The following is a 19,701-nucleotide window of genomic DNA, read 5'->3' as shown; positions in this document are numbered from 1 at the left end:
CTTTCCCTGGAGGCTTCGGGAAGGAGGCAGGATTGGAACACAAGGGATTTCCTTTGCTCCCCTTGTCCTCAAGGCCACTGTGCGGTCAGGCCCCTCTGGCCCCTTCCCTGCTCCCCACACCGGCCCTGGGATGTCGTCCAACACCAGCACGCCAAGCACCCTCCTCAGGGCCTTTGCACCTACTGCCCACCCACACTGCCCGTGTCAGTGCCCTGCTCCCCACTCCTGACTCCTGCTGTCTGTCCGCCTCGGGGGACATGCACTTTGCTGCCCCGGGCCAGTCTCCATCTCTGGGGCCCTCGCTGTGTCCAGTTCTCGAGGGCCGCCTGCCCGTGTGGGTCAGATGAGTGGACGGCGGGCCTCGCGTGAGGCAGGGACGGGGCACCTCGGGCGGAGGGCACAGCGCTGCCGTCCCGGGGGATGTATGCAGGGCCCGGCCTCTCTGCCACCCTCCCCAGCGCCCCTTCTACCCGGAAGTGCAGGTCCTGTCCCCGCGGCCACTGCGAACCACCTTCGCTGGGACAGGAGCGGCTGGGGATCAGCCGGCCCGGCCCTGGCCTCCGGGAGCACTGACCCTGTCCTCTCTCCACAGTTCATGGCCTCCCATGGAAATGACGCTGCGAGAGACGCGTATGAGTCCAAAGTGCCTCCCTTCTACTACCGGCCCACGTCCTCTGATTGCCAGTAAGTTGCCGAGCGGTTTTGTCTGGGGCTGGAAGACCGGAGGGGGGCGGGTGTGGGCCCGGGCCGGTGGCTGGGCGGTGGGGTCCTTGCTGGGGGCCCTCGAGCGCCCCCGGAGGTCTGAGGAGGATGCTGAGAAGCTGCACCTGTGCGACCGCCTGTCTCAGGGTGTCCCCCTGTCCCCCCACCCAAGCCAGTCATCCCCTCCCCCGGCGTCGCTAGACCTCCCTGCATTCCCTCCCTCCCTGGGCATCGCCGCCAGGGACGCCTCGGCCCTCTGCTCCCAGCACAGGCCTGGCCCTGGGGTGCCGCCCAGACCCGCCCCCCACCAACCGCCTCTCCTCGTCCACGGTGGCAGCCACAGCTCGGAACGAATGGCCCTCTTTTGACAAGGGTGTTCCTGGGGGCCCAGAGGGGTTGGGTGAGTTTCTCAGGGTGACACAGATGCCAGCAGACGAGCTGGAACCAGCACTTGGGACGTGGTCTCTATGCTGGGGAGCCCTGTTCCCATGGGGGCAGGTGGGAGACCTCGTGGCCACTTGCCTGGGGGTGAGCTGCCCTTTCTTGGAAAGGAAGGTGGGGACCTGGCCCACCCACCTCCCGGGCCGGTGATATGCTGTTGGCTGCGGGTCTCTGGGGACAGGACGCCTTGCCAGGGACCCACCCCCATGCAGACACCGTGTCACATCCCGAGACCCCACTGCTTCTGGGCTCCCGGGGAAATCTGGACCCTGAGGCCACGCCAGGCCATTCATGTCCCAGTGTGAATCAGCGAGGCCGGACAGCTATTTGTGAGACGTGATTTTATCGCCCCGGCCACAGGCTGCCCTGTGGTCTGGTTATTTGCATGTGTCCCCATATGTCCCTTCTGTCTGAGTGTATGACAAGGGACAGACTGGAACACAGGCCACGCCCTTGCCAGGACATGCTCACAGAGACCATCCCTGCCCCTTGCTGGGGCAGTGTGGTCAGGACCCATCAGGTGACCGGGCGTCCCAGGGTGGTGAGTGTGCCGACCCGGGGCAGGCCTTGCCTTCCGGAAGCTTCCGCCAGGCGGAGGTTTGTGGGAGCCGAGCCTGCCCTGGCCCCCACACTCCGTGGGTGTTCGGGTCTGCCCAGGCCAAGCCCCAGAGGCCCAGGAGGGTGCAGACATCTGCAAGGGTGAGGTCCCAGCCCCTCGTGGGGAAAGCTGACCAGGGAGGTGTGGCAGCCGACCCACCAAGCTGCCTGTGGACAGCCGTGCAGCGGTAGGAGGTGTGGTGGAATCCCTTTGTAAACCGTGGGGATTCAGATGTGCACACTGCGGAGACAGGGAGGCTCCCAGGTGTCGTGAGGATGGCCTGGTGGGGGGCGTGTCCCCCTGCCCGGGGCACGGGGCCCATGAGGAGCCGTGCTCAGAAGGCCTGCGGATCAGGCCGTGTTAGTGTCAGGCGGTGACTCAGAGGGGGGCGGGACCCAGTTCCCTTCCCGTGTCTGCCCCGCTGGCCTGGCATTCGGTCCTCACACGGCGGGAAGAAGGTCGCCAGGGCCCTCCCGGTTTTCCCTCTGCTGTCAGCCGGCCCCTGGCTTCCTGTGACATGGGCTCAGCAGGCAGCCTCGGCGGAACCTGGAGGAGCCCCCCGAGCCCTCAGCGGGCAGGGTGCCCGGCTGGCAGGGGCCCCGTGCTGGCTTCCGGGGGCCAGGGTGACGAAACACCGGGTGTTCAGCTTTTGCAACAGAAATTCACTGTTCCCACATCCTGGAGGTCGAGGTCGAGGTGCCTGTGGGGTCCCCTGAGCCCCCTCCTCGGCTTGTACGTGGCCGTCCTGTGTCTGTGCAGACTCCCCCCACCCCGAGGGCGCCCCGACTCCGGGGCGACCTCATCATGACCCGTTAATCCATCCAAACGGGGGCCGGTCTGCAGTGTCGGTTAGGACCCAACGTCTTTTCATGGGTGGGGGACACAGTTCATCCCTTAATGGCCTCTGAAACCAGGCGGATGAAATGACAGGAGGTCTGGGTCTGCTGTGGGGAGGGCGGAGGGCACGGGGCAGGCGGGGAGGCGGCGAAGCCTGGCCGCCCTCAGCTCCCGAGAACGCAGAGCAGGTCTGGGGTTTCATCAGCGGCCCGAGACGGGGTGTGGGCACTGCCTCCCTCGTCGCCGGGCCTCACGTATAGCGGGAACCCCGTCGCTGCCGGCTTTCCCTGGTGCGGGAGGCCGGGCCAGATGGCCTCCGGAGGGCGGGGCCCCCTGCCGCGACACCCTGGCCGTGGGGTCCCCGGGGGCCGAGCGGTCCGGGATGTGCCTGCCAAGCAGCGCGGGGACCCCCTCCCGTGCCTGCTCCCAGGGCTTAGTCCCGCTGTTGCCGCCGGGAGCCTCTGTGCCGGGCCCGGGGAGGCCCCCGCACGCGGCAGGAAGGGCCTCCGAGCCCGAGGGCCGTGCCGGGGTCCCAGACGTGTCGTCGGATGGCCCCTTCCGAGGGGGGTCGGGCCCCAGGGGCCGCAGGGCGAGGAGGGCGAGGAAGCCGCTGCCTCGCCCGGTGGAGGGGCCGCGAGGGCCGTGGGCAGCGGGCCGTCTGGCAGGACCCACCACGGGCATGAGCGGGCGCTCCGGGCAGACGGCCCTCTGCCGCCTCTGGGGCAGCCCTCCCGGGGGGCGGTGGGCGGGGGTGCACCTCGAGGGCCGGTGGACAGAAAGGAATGACGCCCCGGTGGGGCTGACCCAGACAGCCTCGTACCCGCCCGATTCCGTGCGGAAGTGGACTGTGGTTGGGGGCTGGGGGGGGGGGCGCTGGTGGGCACGGGGGTCCTCTTGGGGGTGACGGCGGCATAACCTTGGAGAGGCGCCGTGAGCTGCCAGAATCAGCGCTTTCGGTGGTCGCGTTACGGCCACGTGAGTCAGAGCCAATTTTTTAGGTTTTTTTTTTTTTTTTTTTGTAATCTCTGCCCTCAGTGCGGGGCCTTGAACCCACAACCCCGTGATCAAGAGTCGCAGGCTCCTCCGGCCGAGCCAGCCAGGCGCCCCCGGGGGCCATTTCTTGTCTTCTCAGGAGGAGGTGTTAGTGGCAGACCTGTCTGACCAGCAAATGATTTTGAAAATCAAAGCGGGCGGCCCTTCGGCCCTGCCGTCGGCAAGGGTGGACACGCGCGCTCTCAGTGGCCGCGTGGCCGTGGGGTGCCAGGGGCCCCCACGCCCCGCGGTCCCGCTCGGCCCGGGGCTTACTCTGCCCTCCCTCCCCAGGCTCCTGCGGGAGCAGTGGATCCGGGCCAAGTACGAACGGCTGGAGTTCACCCACCCGGAGAAGCAGGAGCCGTACTCCGCAGGTAAGAGTGCGCGTGTCCCTCTGTGTCTGTCTCTGTCCTTATCTCTCTGTCCCTGCCTGTCTCTGTGTCTCTCCTCCCTGCCCGAGGCGCTGGCAGGCCTAACTGGTCTGGCCCGTGTCCGGTCCTCCTGACACTGAGCTGGGCGGCCCGGTGCTCGGACCCCATGGTCACCCACAGCACAGCTCCGACGGGGCTGGCGCCTCGGGGCCGCGGCGGGCACCCGAAGGGTGACCAGGTGCTGGTGGGAGGGGAGTGACGGACTCGGCCTGGGTGGGGCCGGGGCCGGAAGATGGGGCAGGGGTGACGGGAGGGGCCCTGCTGGGTTCCGGAAGTGAGGGGTGCGGGCACCAGACCGGTCCACGGCCGGAGTGCGTGGGTCCATCCCAGGCGCTGAGGTCCACGAGGGCCAGGTCCCCCCTGTGCCTCCCACCGCGGCCGCGGGGCCGGCCGGGAGTCCTCTCTGCCCGTAGCTGCCGCCACCACCGTTCCCCTCGGGAAGCGTCCCCAGCATCTCGTGCGTGTGTGAGACAGGCCAGGAGCAGGGGGTCCTCAGGAGGGACACACCAGCGGCCCCGAGCCCGTGGCCCCACAAGGCCACAGCCGTGCAGACGGTCGCCTCTCCACCGGACCCCGCGGGGCTGGCGGAGGGTGCTGGCGTCCCGGTTTCAGGGCCCACGCGGGCCGTGGGCAGCCCCCGCCCGGGTCCTCACCAGGCCCCCCCTTGGGGCAAGGCCACGCTCCAAGTCACGTGGGAGGTGCTGGTGCACGGGCCTCAGAGGTCGGCCTCGGGGACCGACCCCCCACAAGCCTGGGGACCCAGAGGAGCCGGAACCACAGCCCCACACGGCCTCTGGATCTCACCCGCTCACCACAGAGGCCTCCCCGGTGCCCCACACGTGCCCTCCTGGGTCTCCCAGGCGGGGGCCTCCAGGGGCACCAGGCCCCGCAGCTTCCGGTGCCCGGCTGGCTGGATGCCCCAGACCCCAAGCCGGCGCAGTGCTCTGCTGAGACGGAGGGAGTGGCCCCCCACCCCAGCCCGGCGTCCAGGGGGTAGGGCAGGGGCACCTGGGGGGCCGGCAACCACTGAGGAGTCCCGGCCCTGTGGTTCCTCGTCGGGCGCCCCTCCCCCAGTCCTGTGAGGAGCACCAGGGGATTCCCGGGAGCACTTCCTGCCACAAGAGCATTTTCTCGGGCCCAGGGGATGACACACCCACTGGCCACCCGAATGCAGTTTAGCCGGGCCCCTCGGAGGGGGAGGAAGGGAGACGCGGGGCTCGGGGAGGCCTCCAGCCCCGGGGGCCCGGTGAGGCCCGGGCACAGCAGAGGCGAAGCCGTGGCCGCCCTGCAGCTCGGAGGGGCCGTGGCGGGAGCCTGCGCCCCCAGTAGGAGGTGGGGCCGGCCGGTGACCACCACACGTGGCCCCGGGAGGAAGGGCTCGGCACAGTTGTGTGAGGGGACGTGGGCGCCAAAGGTGCCACAGGGGAAGCCACGCCCGTGAGCCCACGGAGGGACGGGCCAGGGAGGGAGGGCCGGGCCCCGGGCGGACTCCCGGCGGAGCAGGTGTGGACGGGCCCACGGCGGGGCTGAAACCCGCGGGGGGCTGGAGGAGGGGCGGGGTTGGCACGTCCCCCAGCGTCTTCCCGTGGGGTCGGATTAGGACGGAGGGAAAGGGTGTCCCTGGCGGAGAAGTGCCGGACCCGCCTAACCCGCGGCAACCAGGCTGGACGGGGCCCCGGTGCACGGGCAGCGTGGCTTCCGTGGCCTTCTGGCCGAAGACATAAAGCCTCTGCTCCGCCTCAGGGAGACCCCAGACGGACCTGCGTGGGGGGCCCTGACCCGAAGAGCTGACCAGCGCTCTTCGAAGATGTCAAGGTCACGGCCTGCAGGGAAGACCGAGAAGCTGGTGGCGCCTTTGGGCATCGTAGGGCTGTGGGGACTCGGCAGGGCCGCCGAGAACGGGGTAGTTCATAGTGCCCTGCGGTCGCCAGGTGTGGAGTGGGCCCTGGGCTCCCACCGGGTCACGCGCAGGCCAGGCACCGCCTGGTGTCTGGGAGCGAGGGGCGAGGGGCGAGGGGCGGCCACACGGCCCGGGCTCCGGACGGACCCTGGACGGACAGGCACCAGGCTGGCGCTCCCCGCCCTTGGACAAGGTCGCGGGCATGTAGGCATAGGGTGTCTCCACCTGCCCCACCCCAGCTCGCAGGGGTGACCCTGGTGACGGCTGCCTCCCCACCCTGTGCCCCGCCTCGAGCCAGGGCTTCAATGGCCGCCTTTCACTGGGAGGACAATGCCCCCTGTTGTCCAGAGGGCCTGGCTGCCCAGGCCGCCCCCAGTCACCGACAGACACAGCACTTCCTGCCTAGGCTTCGGACCCCGTTCCTGCCGGGGCTGGGGGCGGGGGGTGGTTCGCCCCGTCTCCCTGTGTCCCCTCCTGTCTGTGCAAAGCAGGGCCGGTCCCCAGTTTGCACCCCGCCCCGCCTTTGTCCTCACTGTCACAGGATGAGCCAGGGGCTCCCTGTGTGACAGAGCCCATCCCCCCGTGCCTCGGTTTCCCCATCTGTGTAGCGGGGAGGACACAGTGCTCAGCGCGGGGTCGTTGTTAAGCATCAAATGGCGTTGCATGCGGGGCAGCCAGTGGGCCTGAGGCATCCCTGGGGTGGTGGCTGGTGGGGTCCCGTAGAGTGAAGGTGCTCGGGGGGGGGGGGGTCTGTCTGGGAGGGGGCAGGCTGACGGGCCCCTCACCCCCGCACCGACGTGGATGCGAGCGGGCCCCCACGGAGCTCGGGACCGTCGGCTGCTCCCTCGAGTATGTTGTACGTGGGGATCGGGGTGTGCGGCGTGTGGAGTTGGCCACGCGCAAGGCTGTGCTGGTCCCCCAGCGGGGCGGGGAGGGCTGCGGGGGCAGGCGGGGGGACCGGGGGGCTGGCTGGGGCAGCAGGGAGAGGGGGGCAAGGGGGGCCAGGCCTGGGACCCTGCGTCAACCTCTCGGGGTCTAGAACTTACGGGCCGGGAACCAGGTCTTGGCCCTTCTCGGGAGGAGGCTGCCGTGGGCCTCCGATTCCCTGGTGCCTCCCCGGGCCCTGTCTCTGTGCCCAGAGAACACCTCCTCTCCACCGGGCGTCTCCCGTCCTGGGAGGGCCGCCCCGGGTCTGGGCACGGGAAGCCACGTGTCCCGGCTCCAGTTAAGAAATCAAAGATACAATCCACGTATAAGCTCCGTGCCCGTGAAGGGGACAGTTCTGTGAGCCGTGACAAAGGCAGATGCGGGACACTCCCGATCAACCAGGACCCTGAGGGCCATCGCCGGCCTCCCCTCCCGGCCCCCGCTCTGCCCCGGAGTCACTACGTGGAGCCAGTGACGTGGCACCTCTGGAGTGTGGCGTGACACGGCCGACACTGGCCCGCGCTGCGCCCGTCCCCGGCGCTCCTTCCCGCGCAGAGCAGTGCCGTGTGCGCGGACGAGTCCCCAGCTTGTGTCCGGTTGCAGCCGCCGCGAGCGTTGTGCTCAGGCTTTCACGGGAATGTGGTTTCCGTTCTCTCTGCGTCGTGTGAGAAGCGCGTGGCGGTTCCCCGTCCGCGTCAACGAGCGAGCGGCTCTGCAGCCCCTGCGGCCGAGGCGGGGCCCAGCACCTTCTCCCCGCACGTCCAGCCCCGGGCGCCGGCCCGCCCTGGGGATGGTCCGTTCCTCTGGTTTGCTCGGGCCGCCCCGGGGGGGGGGGGGGGGTGAGCAGCGGTGTCCCCTGGGGGCCCGGCACCTTCTCCCCGCACGTCCTCCTGGCGCTCCACGCGGGGCTTCTGGGGAGAGGCAGCGAGTGGGGCCGGGAGGTGGGCTGGCCGGTCCGGCTTCCCAGGGGGTGGTGGGGCCCGGCACACAGTAGGCGCTTAGTAAATGCTGAGTGAACCATCTGGCCTCTGCCCCGGGGCTGGTCAGCCCTTGGGAGTAAACAGTCTCCCCGCTCAGCCCAGCTCCGGGGGTGCGCGTCCGCAGGGCACCCTGGGCCCCGTGCCGCCTGGAGAGACCCCTCTGGCAGGGGTGTGGGGAAGGGTGGGGCATCGACACACCCCAGGCTGTGTAGGCGTGCGGCACGATGGCCAGGAGCCCCGGAGCCTGCAGGGGGCTAGAACCCCGGGGTGTGGCCCCGGGTGTGGGGGGCGGGCGTCCTTCCCCGGCCAGGGCTGGGCAGGCCTACCCCCCCGGCAGGGCCGGGTGCGAACACGGCCGGCCGCTGGCTTCGGGCTCCGGGCCAAAGCGTCCTGCTGCTGGGGCCAGTCGGGGACCCCGGCCAGCGCCCGTCCGAAAATACTGCCGCTGCTAGAATTAGGCCTCCCGGCGGCTGGCCGTCGGGACCCACGTGGCCCGGGAGCCAGAGCGGTTTGGGGCCCGTGCTTGCTGCCCCCGCCCCCCCCCCCCCCCACCACTTCCAGCAGGGCCTGGGCCTGCAGGAGTGTGGGTCGCGGGCGCTGCTGCCACCTGCTGGGCCCGGCGGGCAAGGCGGGTGGGCGGGCCGGGCCGCGGGGGTCCTGCTGCGCGCTCCATGCCTCTGGGCCTGTTTCCCCTCCTGCACGAGGATAACAGCGCGGAGGGCTTTCTGGGGACCAAATGGGGCCGTGTGTGTTGGGGGCCCAGCCGGAGATGCTGGTGGGGACCGTCCTTGCAGGTGTGGGGGCCCCACCTGCCGGGCGGAACCTGTGTTCCCCGCTTCCCGGTGGGTGTGGACACTTGCTCACAAAGACCCGGGGAGGCAAGTGCACTTGCAGCTTTGCCCTGGGTGGCTGTTCGTTTAGTCAACAGACATTCACGGTAGGGCCCTGTGTGGGCCTGGGGACATGGTGGTGGCCCTGCTCCCCGGTGCACGCGGTGGGGAGGTGCCTGCTGGTGCCGTATGCAGGAGCCTCCGAGTCGGGGGGGGGGGGGGGGGGGGAGGGGAGAGGCCCCGTTCGGCACTCCGTCCCGGGACAGACTGAGCGGCACCAGCTGCCCCCTCCCCGACGCCAGGCTGCGCCTTTTTCTGGCCACGTGTCTCTAGAGCAGAGAAAATAGCCCCGGTCTCCGTGGTGTCCGGGAGGGGGCTGCCAGGGCCGCAGAGGGGAGGCGCGGTGGGGTCAGGGCCTGGAGGTGGCATCCGAACGGGAGGCGGCCAGGGCTGTCGGGCTCTGGGGGGTGCTGAGCGGGGCGAGGGGCCGGCACGAGCAGCCCCGGGCCCGGCCGCCTCCTCCTCCCGTCCTGGACCAGCCTCAGACGGCCCCGCGCGTGGCTGACGGCCCAGGGGGGCGGCCGGACGTGAGCCCCAGGGAGCCCCCCGCACCCGGGGCAGAACAGGTGGAACCGTGGGGCGATTCGTCCCGGAACCCACAAGCCCTGACCGCGGCCGGCAGCCCCGCCGTGGAACGCGCCCAAGGACGGCAGGCGCCCGGAGCCGCGGTGGCACCGGGTGGGCCCCACCCAGCAAAAAGGAAGGAGCCGCACACGGTCCGCACGCGCGCTGTCGGGGGAAGGCACAGCCGGGCGCCGGACCAGGTCTTGAACAGGCGAAGTCAACGGGAGTGAGGCAGGAACGAAAGAGAAGGGGGCGTCTGGGGGCAGGAGCGTGCACGGGAGGGGGCAGCGTTCCCTTCCAAAAGCTGCCGCAGCGGCCGGCCCAAACTCGCGTGCCTCAGGACGACACAGACTGGCGGTCCCGCGGATCCGGAGGGGAGGGCCGCAGCCTGGGTCCGGGGGCCGGAGAGAAGGCCAGGGCGGGTCCGCTCCCGCATCTCCGCGGTCGCCCGCCTGCAAGGACCCTCGTGATGACCTCGGGCCCTCTGGACAATGCAGGACGCTCGCCCATCCCCAGAACCCCCTCACGCCTGCGGTCCCGAGGACTCCGCGGTGGGTACCTCGGGGCTGCCCGGCGCGGGCGGCCCCACAGGCGTCTCCACAGGGGCCCGTGGGCCTGCGCACGGGGCCGCACCGCACCCCTTCCGTGTGTTTATTATGCCTCCGGGAAGAAAAAGGAAAAATGGCCCAAACGGCAGGCAGCAGCGGGCAGCGTGCTGGGGAGGGGTGGTCTCGGGCCCCTGCACCGTGGGCCCGTCTGGCCCGCGCGCACCCAGCTTCCCAGCCCAGAGGCTGACGGGTCTCCTGGCGAGGGGCGGGACCATGCTCTGTGCGGGTCAGGACGATGGCCTTGGCTGTGGTCCACTGTGACCCTCTGACCCTTGCCCTCTCTCCCCCCCAGGATACCGAGAAGGCTCCCTCTGGAAGCGAGGCCGGGACAACGGGCAGTTTCTAAGCCGGAAGTTTGTGCTGACTGAGCGAGAGGGGTCCCTGAAGTATTTCAACAGAAATGACGTGAGCTGGGCCCAGGGTCTGTTGTGGCTGCACGTGGTCCCCAGCTGCCCGCACGCAGTTCCCGGAAGCCACACTGCCCCTCCCGTGGGGATGGGGATGCCCGCCCCCCTCCCCCCGCCCCCGTCCACCTCAGTGTTCCCTGGGGCCAGGCCTGGGTTGGCAATGCCAGGAACAGAACCAGCGAGCCCTTCCCTGCTGGGCACGCCCGGGCGGCGAGCAGGGGAGGGGCAGGTCGAGCCCTGCCCCCACCCAGACCAGTTCCAGATCAGAACGTGGCCCCGTGACACAAAGAGCCGAGGGTACGGTTGCCGGCCCCCCAGGCAGAGAGGAAAGCCAGGCTGGCGGGACGGGAGCGGTGTGGGGGACCGTGCCCGGCCTTGCGCAGGGGGCACACGGGACAGAGGCGCTCAGCGCCAAAGGAGCAGAGGAGGGTCCACCTAGGTGCCAAGCGCCAGTTGCCGTTGGCTTACGGGTCAGGGAAACCAGGTCCAGAGAGGGTAAGCACCTTGCCCAAAGCCACAGAGCACAGCCAGCGCCCACAGGACCGCACTGCCCGCTCCCCCGCCCACCCGGAGCTAAGGCACGGCCTTGCTTCCAGGCCAAGGAGCCCAAGGCCGTCATGAAGATCGAACATCTGAACGCCACCTTCCAGCCGGCCAAGATCGGCCACCCCCATGGCCTGCAGATCACCTACCTGAAGGACAACAGCACCCGCAACATCTTTGTCTACCACGAGGACGGGAAGGTGGGTGCCGGGCTGCCCTCGTCTCGGGAGAGCCCCGCCCCCACGGCGAGCGCGGAGCCAGCTGGGCCCTCGTGGGGGATGGGACCCGGAGGGGCCCACACGGAAGAGGGCCACGGTCTGGGGGCGTGTGCGCAGCGTCCTGCTCCGTGGCCGTCCCCCCCGCCTCCCACCCTGCACCCCTGCAGCCTGAGGGTGGAGGGAGCTCCCTGCAAACACCTCGGGGTCTGTCCTTTTGGCCACTGGGGGATTCTCATCATTGTTCTTTGGATTTTGTCCCACGTTTGGCTGCAGACCACGTGCCCGTGGTTTCAAGGGCAAAACGTGTCTGTGAGGCTTCAGACACAAGCACCTGGCAACCACCTGTCAACAACCTTTTCTCCTTTTATTGCGTTAAAATGCACATTCTCACGTTTAAGCATTTGCTTCCGGGGTATTAGGTACATTCGTTGTTGTGAAGCCGGCCCCCCAAATCGGTCTCCAGAACGTCCCATCTCCCCATAGCGACCCTGACCCGGCCCCCCTGCCCCGCCGTCTGCTCTGTGAGTCTGACCACTCCAGGACCTCGTGTGAGTGGATCCCGGTGTCGTGTTCTCCTGCGTCTGGCTCGAGTCACTCAGCACCACAGCCTCAGGGCTGTCCACATGGTAGCGGGTGTCCTTGCTTCCTTCCTTTCCGAGGCCGAGTGGTCGTGTGGATGGACCACCTGTGGTTTATCCCTTCCTCCTCCGACAGACCCTTGGGTGGCACCTGCTGGTGGCCGTGAACGCTACTGCTGTGAACATCGAGGTAGCGACACCTGAGACCCCGCGTTCAGTGTTTGTGATTATACAGCCGGGAGAGGAATTGTGGCATCGCGGGGTCACCGTTTCGTTTTTTGAGGAACCACCACACTGGTTTCCGTGGCAGCGGCGCCACTCGGCATCGCCGTAAGCAGGGCACGCGGCTCGTTTCTCTGCGTCCTCGCCAGCACCGGCTCCTGGTTTCTGATTCTGGCCGTTGTGACGTGTGAGGGGCACCTGCACGTTGTGTCTGGAGAAATGTGTACTCGGTTCCCATTTTGCCCGTTTTGGAATGAGGTGGGTGGTCCGTTGCCGAGATGTAGATTTTCTGTATGTTCTGGATGTGACGCCCTTATCGGGTGATCTGAAAACATTCTCCCGCCTGTGGGTCCCTGTTACTCTGTGGAGAGTGTCATCTGAAGGACGCGAGTTCACAATTTGCAAAAAGTCCAACTTGTCTCTTGCTGCCTGTGCCTTCGGGGTCACGTCAGCACGATCATGGCCGTGTCCGACGCCACGAAGCTTCTGCCTGTGTTTTCTTCTAAGATCTGTAGTGGCCAGTCTTACCTTGTCCTTGATCCACTTGGAGTTCATTTTTGTGTGTGGTGTGAGGTAAGGGTCCAACTTCATTCTTCTTCATGAGGACGTCCACTTTTCCGAACACTTGGTTGAAAAAGACTGTCCTTTCCCCTGTCGGGTGGCGGTGGCGCCCTTTCTCAAAAAATAACGTAACCGCTCCCATTGGTCTGTGTGCCAGGTAATTTGGATTGCTGTGGCTTTGCAATAAATGCTGAAATTAGAAGGGTGACTCTTCCATGTTTGTTTTTTAGAACTGTTATGACTCAGGTTCCCAGAGCTTCTGTACGAATTCTGGCAGATGCATTTTATCCACCAACTGAGGTGGTGATGTGGTTTACTCTTCCTTTACTCTGTTAATACAATGTATTACATTCATTGATTTCTTGAAAATTCCTTGCGTTTCAGGAATAAATCCCACTCAGTCGTGACGTATAACCCTTAAATATGCTGAATCGTTGGCTAGTATGTGGTGGAGGGTTTTTGCGTCAGTGTTCACATGGGATATCGGTCCGTGGCCATCTTCTATTTTTGTCTGGCTTTGGTAATCAGGGTTGCACTGGCTGCCTAGGAGTTAGGAAGTGTTCCCTCCTCTCCAATTTTTTTGGAGACGTTTGAGAAGGACTGGTGTGGGTTATCCTTGAAATGTTTGGTGGAACGGCAGTGAGGGTGTCAGGACCAGGGTTTTTCTTTGTTGGAAACTTTTAAAAATGTTTATTTACTTTGATAGAGAGACAGAGTGAGCGAACAGGGGAGGGGCAGAGACAGAGGGGGAGAGAGAAAGAGTCCCAAGCAGGCTCCATACTCCGCTCAGAGCCCGATGCGGGGCTTGATCTAACAAACCGTGAGATCACGACCTGAGCCAAAATCAGGTCAGACGCTTAACATACTGAGCTGCCCAGGCGCCCCTCTTTGCTGGGAAGTGTTGATTCCCGAGGGGGGCTCCTGACTCGTTTACCGGCCCGTGCACACCGTGCATTTCTTCACGGGTTCGTCTTGGCGGCCTTTCCCTTCCAGGGATTTATCCACTTCATCTTGGTTCCCCCGTCGTCGGCGACCTTGTTCACAGCGCTGTCTCCTGGACCCTTTGATTTCTGGTGGCAGTGTCCCCGCTTTTGAGTCTGATTTTAGTGGCCCGAGTGTGTTTCTTAGTCCGTCCGGCTCAAGGCTCGCCAACTGCCGTTCGTGTCGAAGAGCCGGCTCTTGTCGGTTTCGCTGACTTTCTCTCCTGCGTTTCTACTCCTCCGTCATCAAGCTCGCTCCAGTCTCCCCTCCCTCGGGCCGGCCTTGGGTCTGGCTTGTTCTTCTTTGTCGGCCTCCTTCCGTTGTCCGTTAGGTCGCGGACCGGACCCCTCCCTTGCGCTTTAACGGCAGCGTTTGCGGCGCCAGACCCGCCTTTGGCACGCTTGGCTGCATCCCGTGTTTTGTGGCGTTTCGCCTTCCCCCATCTCGAAGTGTCTGCTCACCTCCCTCGCGGCTTCTTCTTTGGTCCGCTGGTCGTCTCGTAAAAGTGTGTGGCTTCCACGAAGTGGTGAACGTTCCACTTTTCCTTGTGTTGACTTCTAACTGCAGCCGCCCTGTCGCGGCCAGAGAGGACACCTGGTAGGAGACCGATAGGCGGCCTCACGTGGGGTCGGTCCCGTGCCGCGTCCCGTGGGCACCAGGCCAGAACGCGTCCCGGTCGGCCGGCGCGTGTGGTTGGATCTGGCCGTTTGTGTGAAGTCCTCGTTTCCCGTGTCGGACTTTGCCGTCCGTTACCGCGAGCGTGGTATCGAACCCCCGTCTGCTATTCGAGGCTGTTTCTCCCTTCACCTCCGCCGGGTTTTGCTTCGTATGTCGTGACGGTGCGGCACGAGGTGTGAGTGTGTGACGTCTTCTGGCCGCACCGAGGACTTACTAACGTGCAACGTCCTTCTTTGTCCCTTGGGACCTTGCTCTGACTTCGAGTCTGTCTGTCTGGTGTCCGCGAGACGCTCCAGCCTCCTGGCGGCCGTGTGCACGAATCTCCTTTCCCGCCTTTGACCGCCACCCTGCTGTGTCTCCACCTCGGCCGAGCCTCCCGCAGGCGGCACGTGGCTGGACCACGGGCTGTCGTCCAGCCCGCCGTTCCCTGTCTGTGGATCCAAGAGCTTCCCGCGTTCACCTTTCCCGTGGACGTGGGTAAGGACGGCCTGCCGTCTGGCTCGCGCTCGTCCCGTTGTGCGCGGCCTACGGCTTTGCTGTCCCTCACTTCCCGCGTCCCTGTCCTCTCTCGCGTTGAGCTTCTGTAGTCGAGCGTTGAAAGTCCCTCCCGGTTCCCTTTTGTGTTATGTTCTGTGGCTCTTTGTGGTTGCCATGGGGATTCCATCTAACATCCGAAATTTATAACCTCCTGGATCCAATTTATAGTAGCTGAACTTCAGGAACACGCAGAAACTGCTCCTTCACTCGGCCTGGACCACACCCCGTGGTTGTAGATGCCACGGTCTTACCTCTTGGTGCACCGTGTGCCCTGAGGCATAAATAGTCATCCTTTTAAATGCTCTATCTCCTAACGTACGTGTATAGTCATCCTTTTAAATGCTCTATCTCCTAACGTACGTGTAAAACAAGATATGTAATTACAAACCAGTTACAGTTAAGAGTAGCTTTTAATTACTATTTGTTTCTTTCAAAGTCTTAGTCTAAATCATGTGAAGAACACAACGTATAGTTACAGCCCGTCGTTACAGTAAAACTAGGTTGTGCAACTGCCCCAATACTTCCCTTTCCCGAGACCTTTGTTTCTCCGTGCAGCTTCGAGTTACTGTCTGATCTCAGAGGAGCAGTTCTGTTTCCCCAGCTGCAGGTCCCGCAATAAGGCCTTTATCATGTTGACGCACGTCCCCTCTAACCCTTCGTTTGTATCGTGAACAGATTGTACTTTGTCAAAAGCTTTCTTTTGCTTTTTCTGCATCTGGTGAAACGATCATGCGGTTTTTATCCTTTGTTTTGTTGACGTGACAGACCGTGTTGGTTTGTGACTCTGAGTCACACTGGCATCCCTGGAATAAACCCACTTGATCAAGGTGAATGATCACTGGATCCGATTTGCTGGTACTTGGTTGAGGATTTCTCAACCATTTCTCTATTTCTCAGAGCTCTTGGCCTGATATTGGCTAACTGTGTTTGGTTTGCTATCTGGGTAATGCTGGCCTCACAGAACAATCTGGAAGCTTTACGTCTATCTTTCGCAGTAATTTGAGAACCGGTATTAACTCTTCTTTAAACATTCGGTAGAATTCACTGGTGAAGCCGTCCGGTCCTGTAATTTGTGTGCTTGGAGATCTCTGATTACCGATTCCGTTGCGTTACTAGTCGCTGGCATGTTCAAGTTTTCTACTTCCTCATCTGGTTTTGGAAGACTGCACGCAAGGTTACGTGCTATTAACAGGTTGTAGGAGGGACGTGGCTCAAGGCACGTGAGCCAGTCTTCAGCTTCACCCAGAAGCTTCCACCCTCTCTCTCCTCAGGAGACTGAGACCAGGGCCTTCTTGCACGTGCAGCACGCGTCTGCAGCGGTGCCTTCCCCGAGAGGGTTGTGCGCACCTGCTGGGGCCGGGCCCTAGGCCTGGACACAAGGAAGACTGTCTGACGTGGTTCTGCCCTCAGTGAGCAGGTGCACGATTTGTCAGGAGAGACAAGTGGCTAAAATCCCACCTACATTGAGAACTGGAAACAGTGACTGACTGTGGGGGAGGGGACTCACATCCCAAGGACGAGGACAGACACTGGGATGGCACGTGCAACGTCCCTGGGGCCAGATGAAACAGGATATGCTGGATAAGCTGACGAGGCTGAGATCGGCAGGAGAGGAAGGGCATGGGCTGGGCCGACCCCGCAGGGCCTGCGGCCACGCTCTGGACTTTCACCTCTATTGGAGGTACAGCGGTTGGTTTGCTGGGAAAGTGTCACCGAACTGCCAATGACTCACCCAGCTGTGTGGTTTCAATGGTCCGAGGGAGGCCTGACGTGAGGCGGGAGGCCAGCGCCGGGGAGCAGGCAGGAGACGGTGCCTTCTGGTCTCCGGGGCTGGTGAGGAAATGGAGAGCCCAGTGGTCACTGGAAGGGTGAACGGGGTTGTGGGCAGGGCCCAGGTAGAGGTCACGGCCTGGATTGGACGTCCTGTGTAGGAGGGTGGGGGACAGAACAGAAGGGGACACTAGCCGGCCCCAGGGGCAGGGATGGTTAGAGGGTGTGGGATCTGCAGCAGGCAGGCATGGCAGAGGAGGGAGGGGGGCGGCTGTGGCCAAGGCGGGCGCAGGGTGACCCGTGGGCAGGAGTGGGCTGCCCAGCGGTCAGGGAGAGGCGGCCTGATGGGTACCAAGTGCTGGCAGGGGAAGGAGCTGTTTGGGCTCGTCCGAGGTTGGGGCAGATTCCAGCATCGGGGGGGTGGGGGCCCAGAGCGGGGCGTGGCAGCCAGGAGAGGAAGGGGCTGGGGATCCGGCCTGCCTGGTGATGGGGCTCCCCTCCCGCAGAGCAACCCTCTTGCTCTTTCCCTCACAGGACAGGGGTGGCAGCCCCGGGTGGGGTTAAAAACAGGCCTCCCTCTGGGCAACATGTATGCTTTGTAACCGCAGCTCCGTAGGAGAGGAAAGGAGCCGCCCAGAGCCCGGGGCAGGGTCAGCTCAGGGCCAGGGACCGGCCGGCTCAGACATCGCCACCCCCGCTCTGGGCCGGCTCAGGGCTGCCCCCCCCCCCCCCCAGCAGGCCTCGCCCAGCACACAGTCTGGGGGGCAGAGCTCACGGCCCAGGCCCACACCAGCCTCTGACCCGCAGGAGATCGTGGACTGGTTCAACGCGCTCCGCGCGGCCCGCTTCCATTACCTGCAGGTGGCGTTCCCGGGCGCCAGCGACGCCGACGTGAGTGGTGGCTGCTCGTGTCTGTTGGAGGGGGTGAGGGGCACAGCCCGAGCCTGGGATGCTGGGCCGGGGGGCCAGCTGAGGGCCCCCATGGACGCTGCTCCTTTCTGCGGGGGCGTTTCAGCTCAGCGGCCATGAGGGTGGGATGGAGGGGGGGGTGGGGACCGGGAAGGCCCAGGCCTGAGCCTGTCTTCTGCCCCAGCTGGTGCCAAAGCTCTCCCGGAACTACCTGAAAGAAGGATACATGGAGAAAACCGGGCCCAAGGTGAGTCTGACTGGCTGACCTGAGCCGCCGGGGCCTCCTTGGAGGCCAGTGTCTCAGCCTCCAGGGGCTGGGGTGGCCGTGCAGGGTCGAAGGGTCAGCGACACACCTTGGCGAAGATTCACTGTGCTCTCGGCATGCTTCTAATGGGTCATCTTGACCCCAAAACCTTTGTAAGCAGGGGCCCCGTGGACCCAGGACTGTGGGGCTCTGGTTAGCCCTACCCACTCATCCTAGCTAGTGCCAGGTCCTGCCTCGTGCCTTTGCCCCTGTCCATCTGGTACCTGTGCACCCGCCTGGGGCCCCCTTCCCTGCCACATGGAAGCCCGCACGCAGTGACCCCATGGCCCAGACAGGACTCTGAGGCTGAGCCCCAGCTGAGCCCCCAGGGAGGATCAAGATGCACAGAGCAGCGAGGAGGGGAACTGGCGGGGAGGGGAGGAGAGGGGAGGGCACAGAGGTGGGACAGTACAAGTGCAAAGGTCCTGGGGCACCATCTGGCGGACGGAACAGGACGCAGCAAGCCTACAGAAGGCCCGAGTGAAGAAGGGAGACAGGTGGGGGCCCTGCCCTCAGGCTAAGTGACCATTCCCTGGGTTTCTCTCACAGCAAACAGAAGGCTTCCGGAAGCGCTGGTTCACCATGGACGACCGGAGGCTCATGTACTTCAAAGATCCCCTGGTAAGGACGGGCCTTGGCCCGGGTCAGCTGGGCCCTCACGGGTGATGCCTCCTCTCCCACGACGACAGGCCGAGGGCTGCCGGCCACGGGCGGCGGGGAGAACATACGGGAGGGGAGGGCCGCATCCCTGGGGCCTGGGCTGCCCGGCCCCGAGGCTCAGCCCGGCCCCGACCCACAGGACGCCTTTGCTCGCGGGGAAGTCTTCATCGGCAGCAGGGAGAGCGGCTACACGGTGCTGGACGGGCTCCCACCGTCCACCCAGGGCCACCACTGGCCACACGGCATTACCATCGTGACACCGGAGCGCAGGTTCCTGCTGGCCTGTGAGACGGAGTCAGAGCAGCGGGCGTGGATGGAGGCTTTTCGGAAGGTCGTGGACAGACCCATGCTGCCCCAGGAGTACGCAGGTGAGTGCTGGGGGGGGGGGGGGGGCGCTGGGGGAACCCAACACTTCCTGCGTGGCTCTGACACAGCCGGACGCCTGTCCTTTTCCAGTGGAAGCCCACTTCAAGCATAAACCCTAACAAGAGCTGGTCGTGGAGGCCGAGGGAGCTGGACTCACGGGAAACGCCACCGAAGAGTCAGCAGCCAGAGGGGGCCGGTGATGGAGGACAGGCCTCCTGGCCCCCACCCTCAGGGGCAGCCCTGGACGTGGCCAGGCGGGGCCTGTGCTCTAGCCACTAAGACTCGTTTCTCCGGAGCCTCACTGCAGGCCGGCTGACCTGACCTCTGCCCCCATCATGCTGCTGCCCATGGATGTGACCCTGCCCACCCCCCCACCCCACCCCCCGTCCACTGGACCACCCTTCCTCGGGGCCTGGGCCCAGCCTCCTGGCTCAGGGCAGCCCAGCGGCCCCTCACCAACTCACCCTGCCCCCTGCCCACCAGAGCAGGACCCTGCCCGAGCAGGAGGCTGGGCTGTGGGGACAGCGGGCAGCCTGCATGCCTCCCCTCCGGCCCCTCCCACGTATCCCCTCAACAAGTATTTATTGAGCACCTGCTGTGTGTCAATTGTGCGGTCCTGGGTGCTGGCACGGGGACACCGTCCTCGTCCTCAGGGAGCTGACCTGGCATGTACACGAGGGTCTGGGGGGCAGAGGCCCCAGTGAGCTGTAACACCCCGGGTCGGGGTTTCAGGCCTGCCTACCTGCTGGGCACCTGGATGGGGGAGGAGAATGAAGGGTCAGCTCTGGTCTGCTGCCGCTGGGCACGGACTGGTGACCCACCCCGCCACCTGGAAGACAGAGGCAGAGCTTGCCCCCCGCAGGACCCCAGTGTGCCGTTGGCCAGACAGTAGTTACAGCCACCAAGCCTCGTCCCCGGGGCGCCCTGGCTCTGCCCACCCTTGGCGGAGGGGGGGGGGCGGAATGGAGGAGCGTGTGCAGGGCACGGGCTACCAGCTGGGTGATCCGGTGCCCCTCACCCCTGTCCTGCCTGGACCAGCCCTTGAGGGGACTGGAAA

The 19,701-nt window shown here is 65.3% G+C and overlaps 1 protein-coding gene across 2 annotated transcripts in view; it reads left to right on the top strand.

Moving 5' to 3' along the window:
• Positions 1 to 19,235, top strand: part of ADAP1 (ArfGAP with dual PH domains 1) — a 52,618-nt gene extending 33,383 nt beyond the window's left edge. For both annotated transcript variants that reach the window (XM_081791623.1, XM_081791624.1), the window contains exons 3-11: positions 593 to 684; positions 3,902 to 3,984; positions 10,203 to 10,315; positions 10,914 to 11,060; positions 17,213 to 17,296; positions 17,499 to 17,561; positions 18,168 to 18,239; positions 18,418 to 18,646; positions 18,735 to 19,235. In XM_081791623.1, the coding sequence (XP_081647749.1) occupies positions 593 to 684; positions 3,902 to 3,984; positions 10,203 to 10,315; positions 10,914 to 11,060; positions 17,213 to 17,296; positions 17,499 to 17,561; positions 18,168 to 18,239; positions 18,418 to 18,646; positions 18,735 to 18,763 (912 nt within the window). In that variant the 3' untranslated portion in view covers positions 18,764 to 19,235. The remainder of the gene's footprint in view (positions 1 to 592; positions 685 to 3,901; positions 3,985 to 10,202; positions 10,316 to 10,913; positions 11,061 to 17,212; positions 17,297 to 17,498; positions 17,562 to 18,167; positions 18,240 to 18,417; positions 18,647 to 18,734) is intronic.
• Positions 19,236 to 19,701: the final 466 nt, after the last annotated feature.

This window comes from Panthera onca, chromosome E3, assembly GCF_046562875.1.
Source record: "Panthera onca isolate mPanOnc1 chromosome E3, mPanOnc1 haplotype 2, whole genome shotgun sequence".
NCBI classification, from domain to species: domain Eukaryota; kingdom Metazoa; phylum Chordata; class Mammalia; order Carnivora; family Felidae; genus Panthera; species Panthera onca.
Note: the sequence above shows the minus strand (reverse complement) of the source record. Positions and strands in the feature narration are given on the sequence as shown.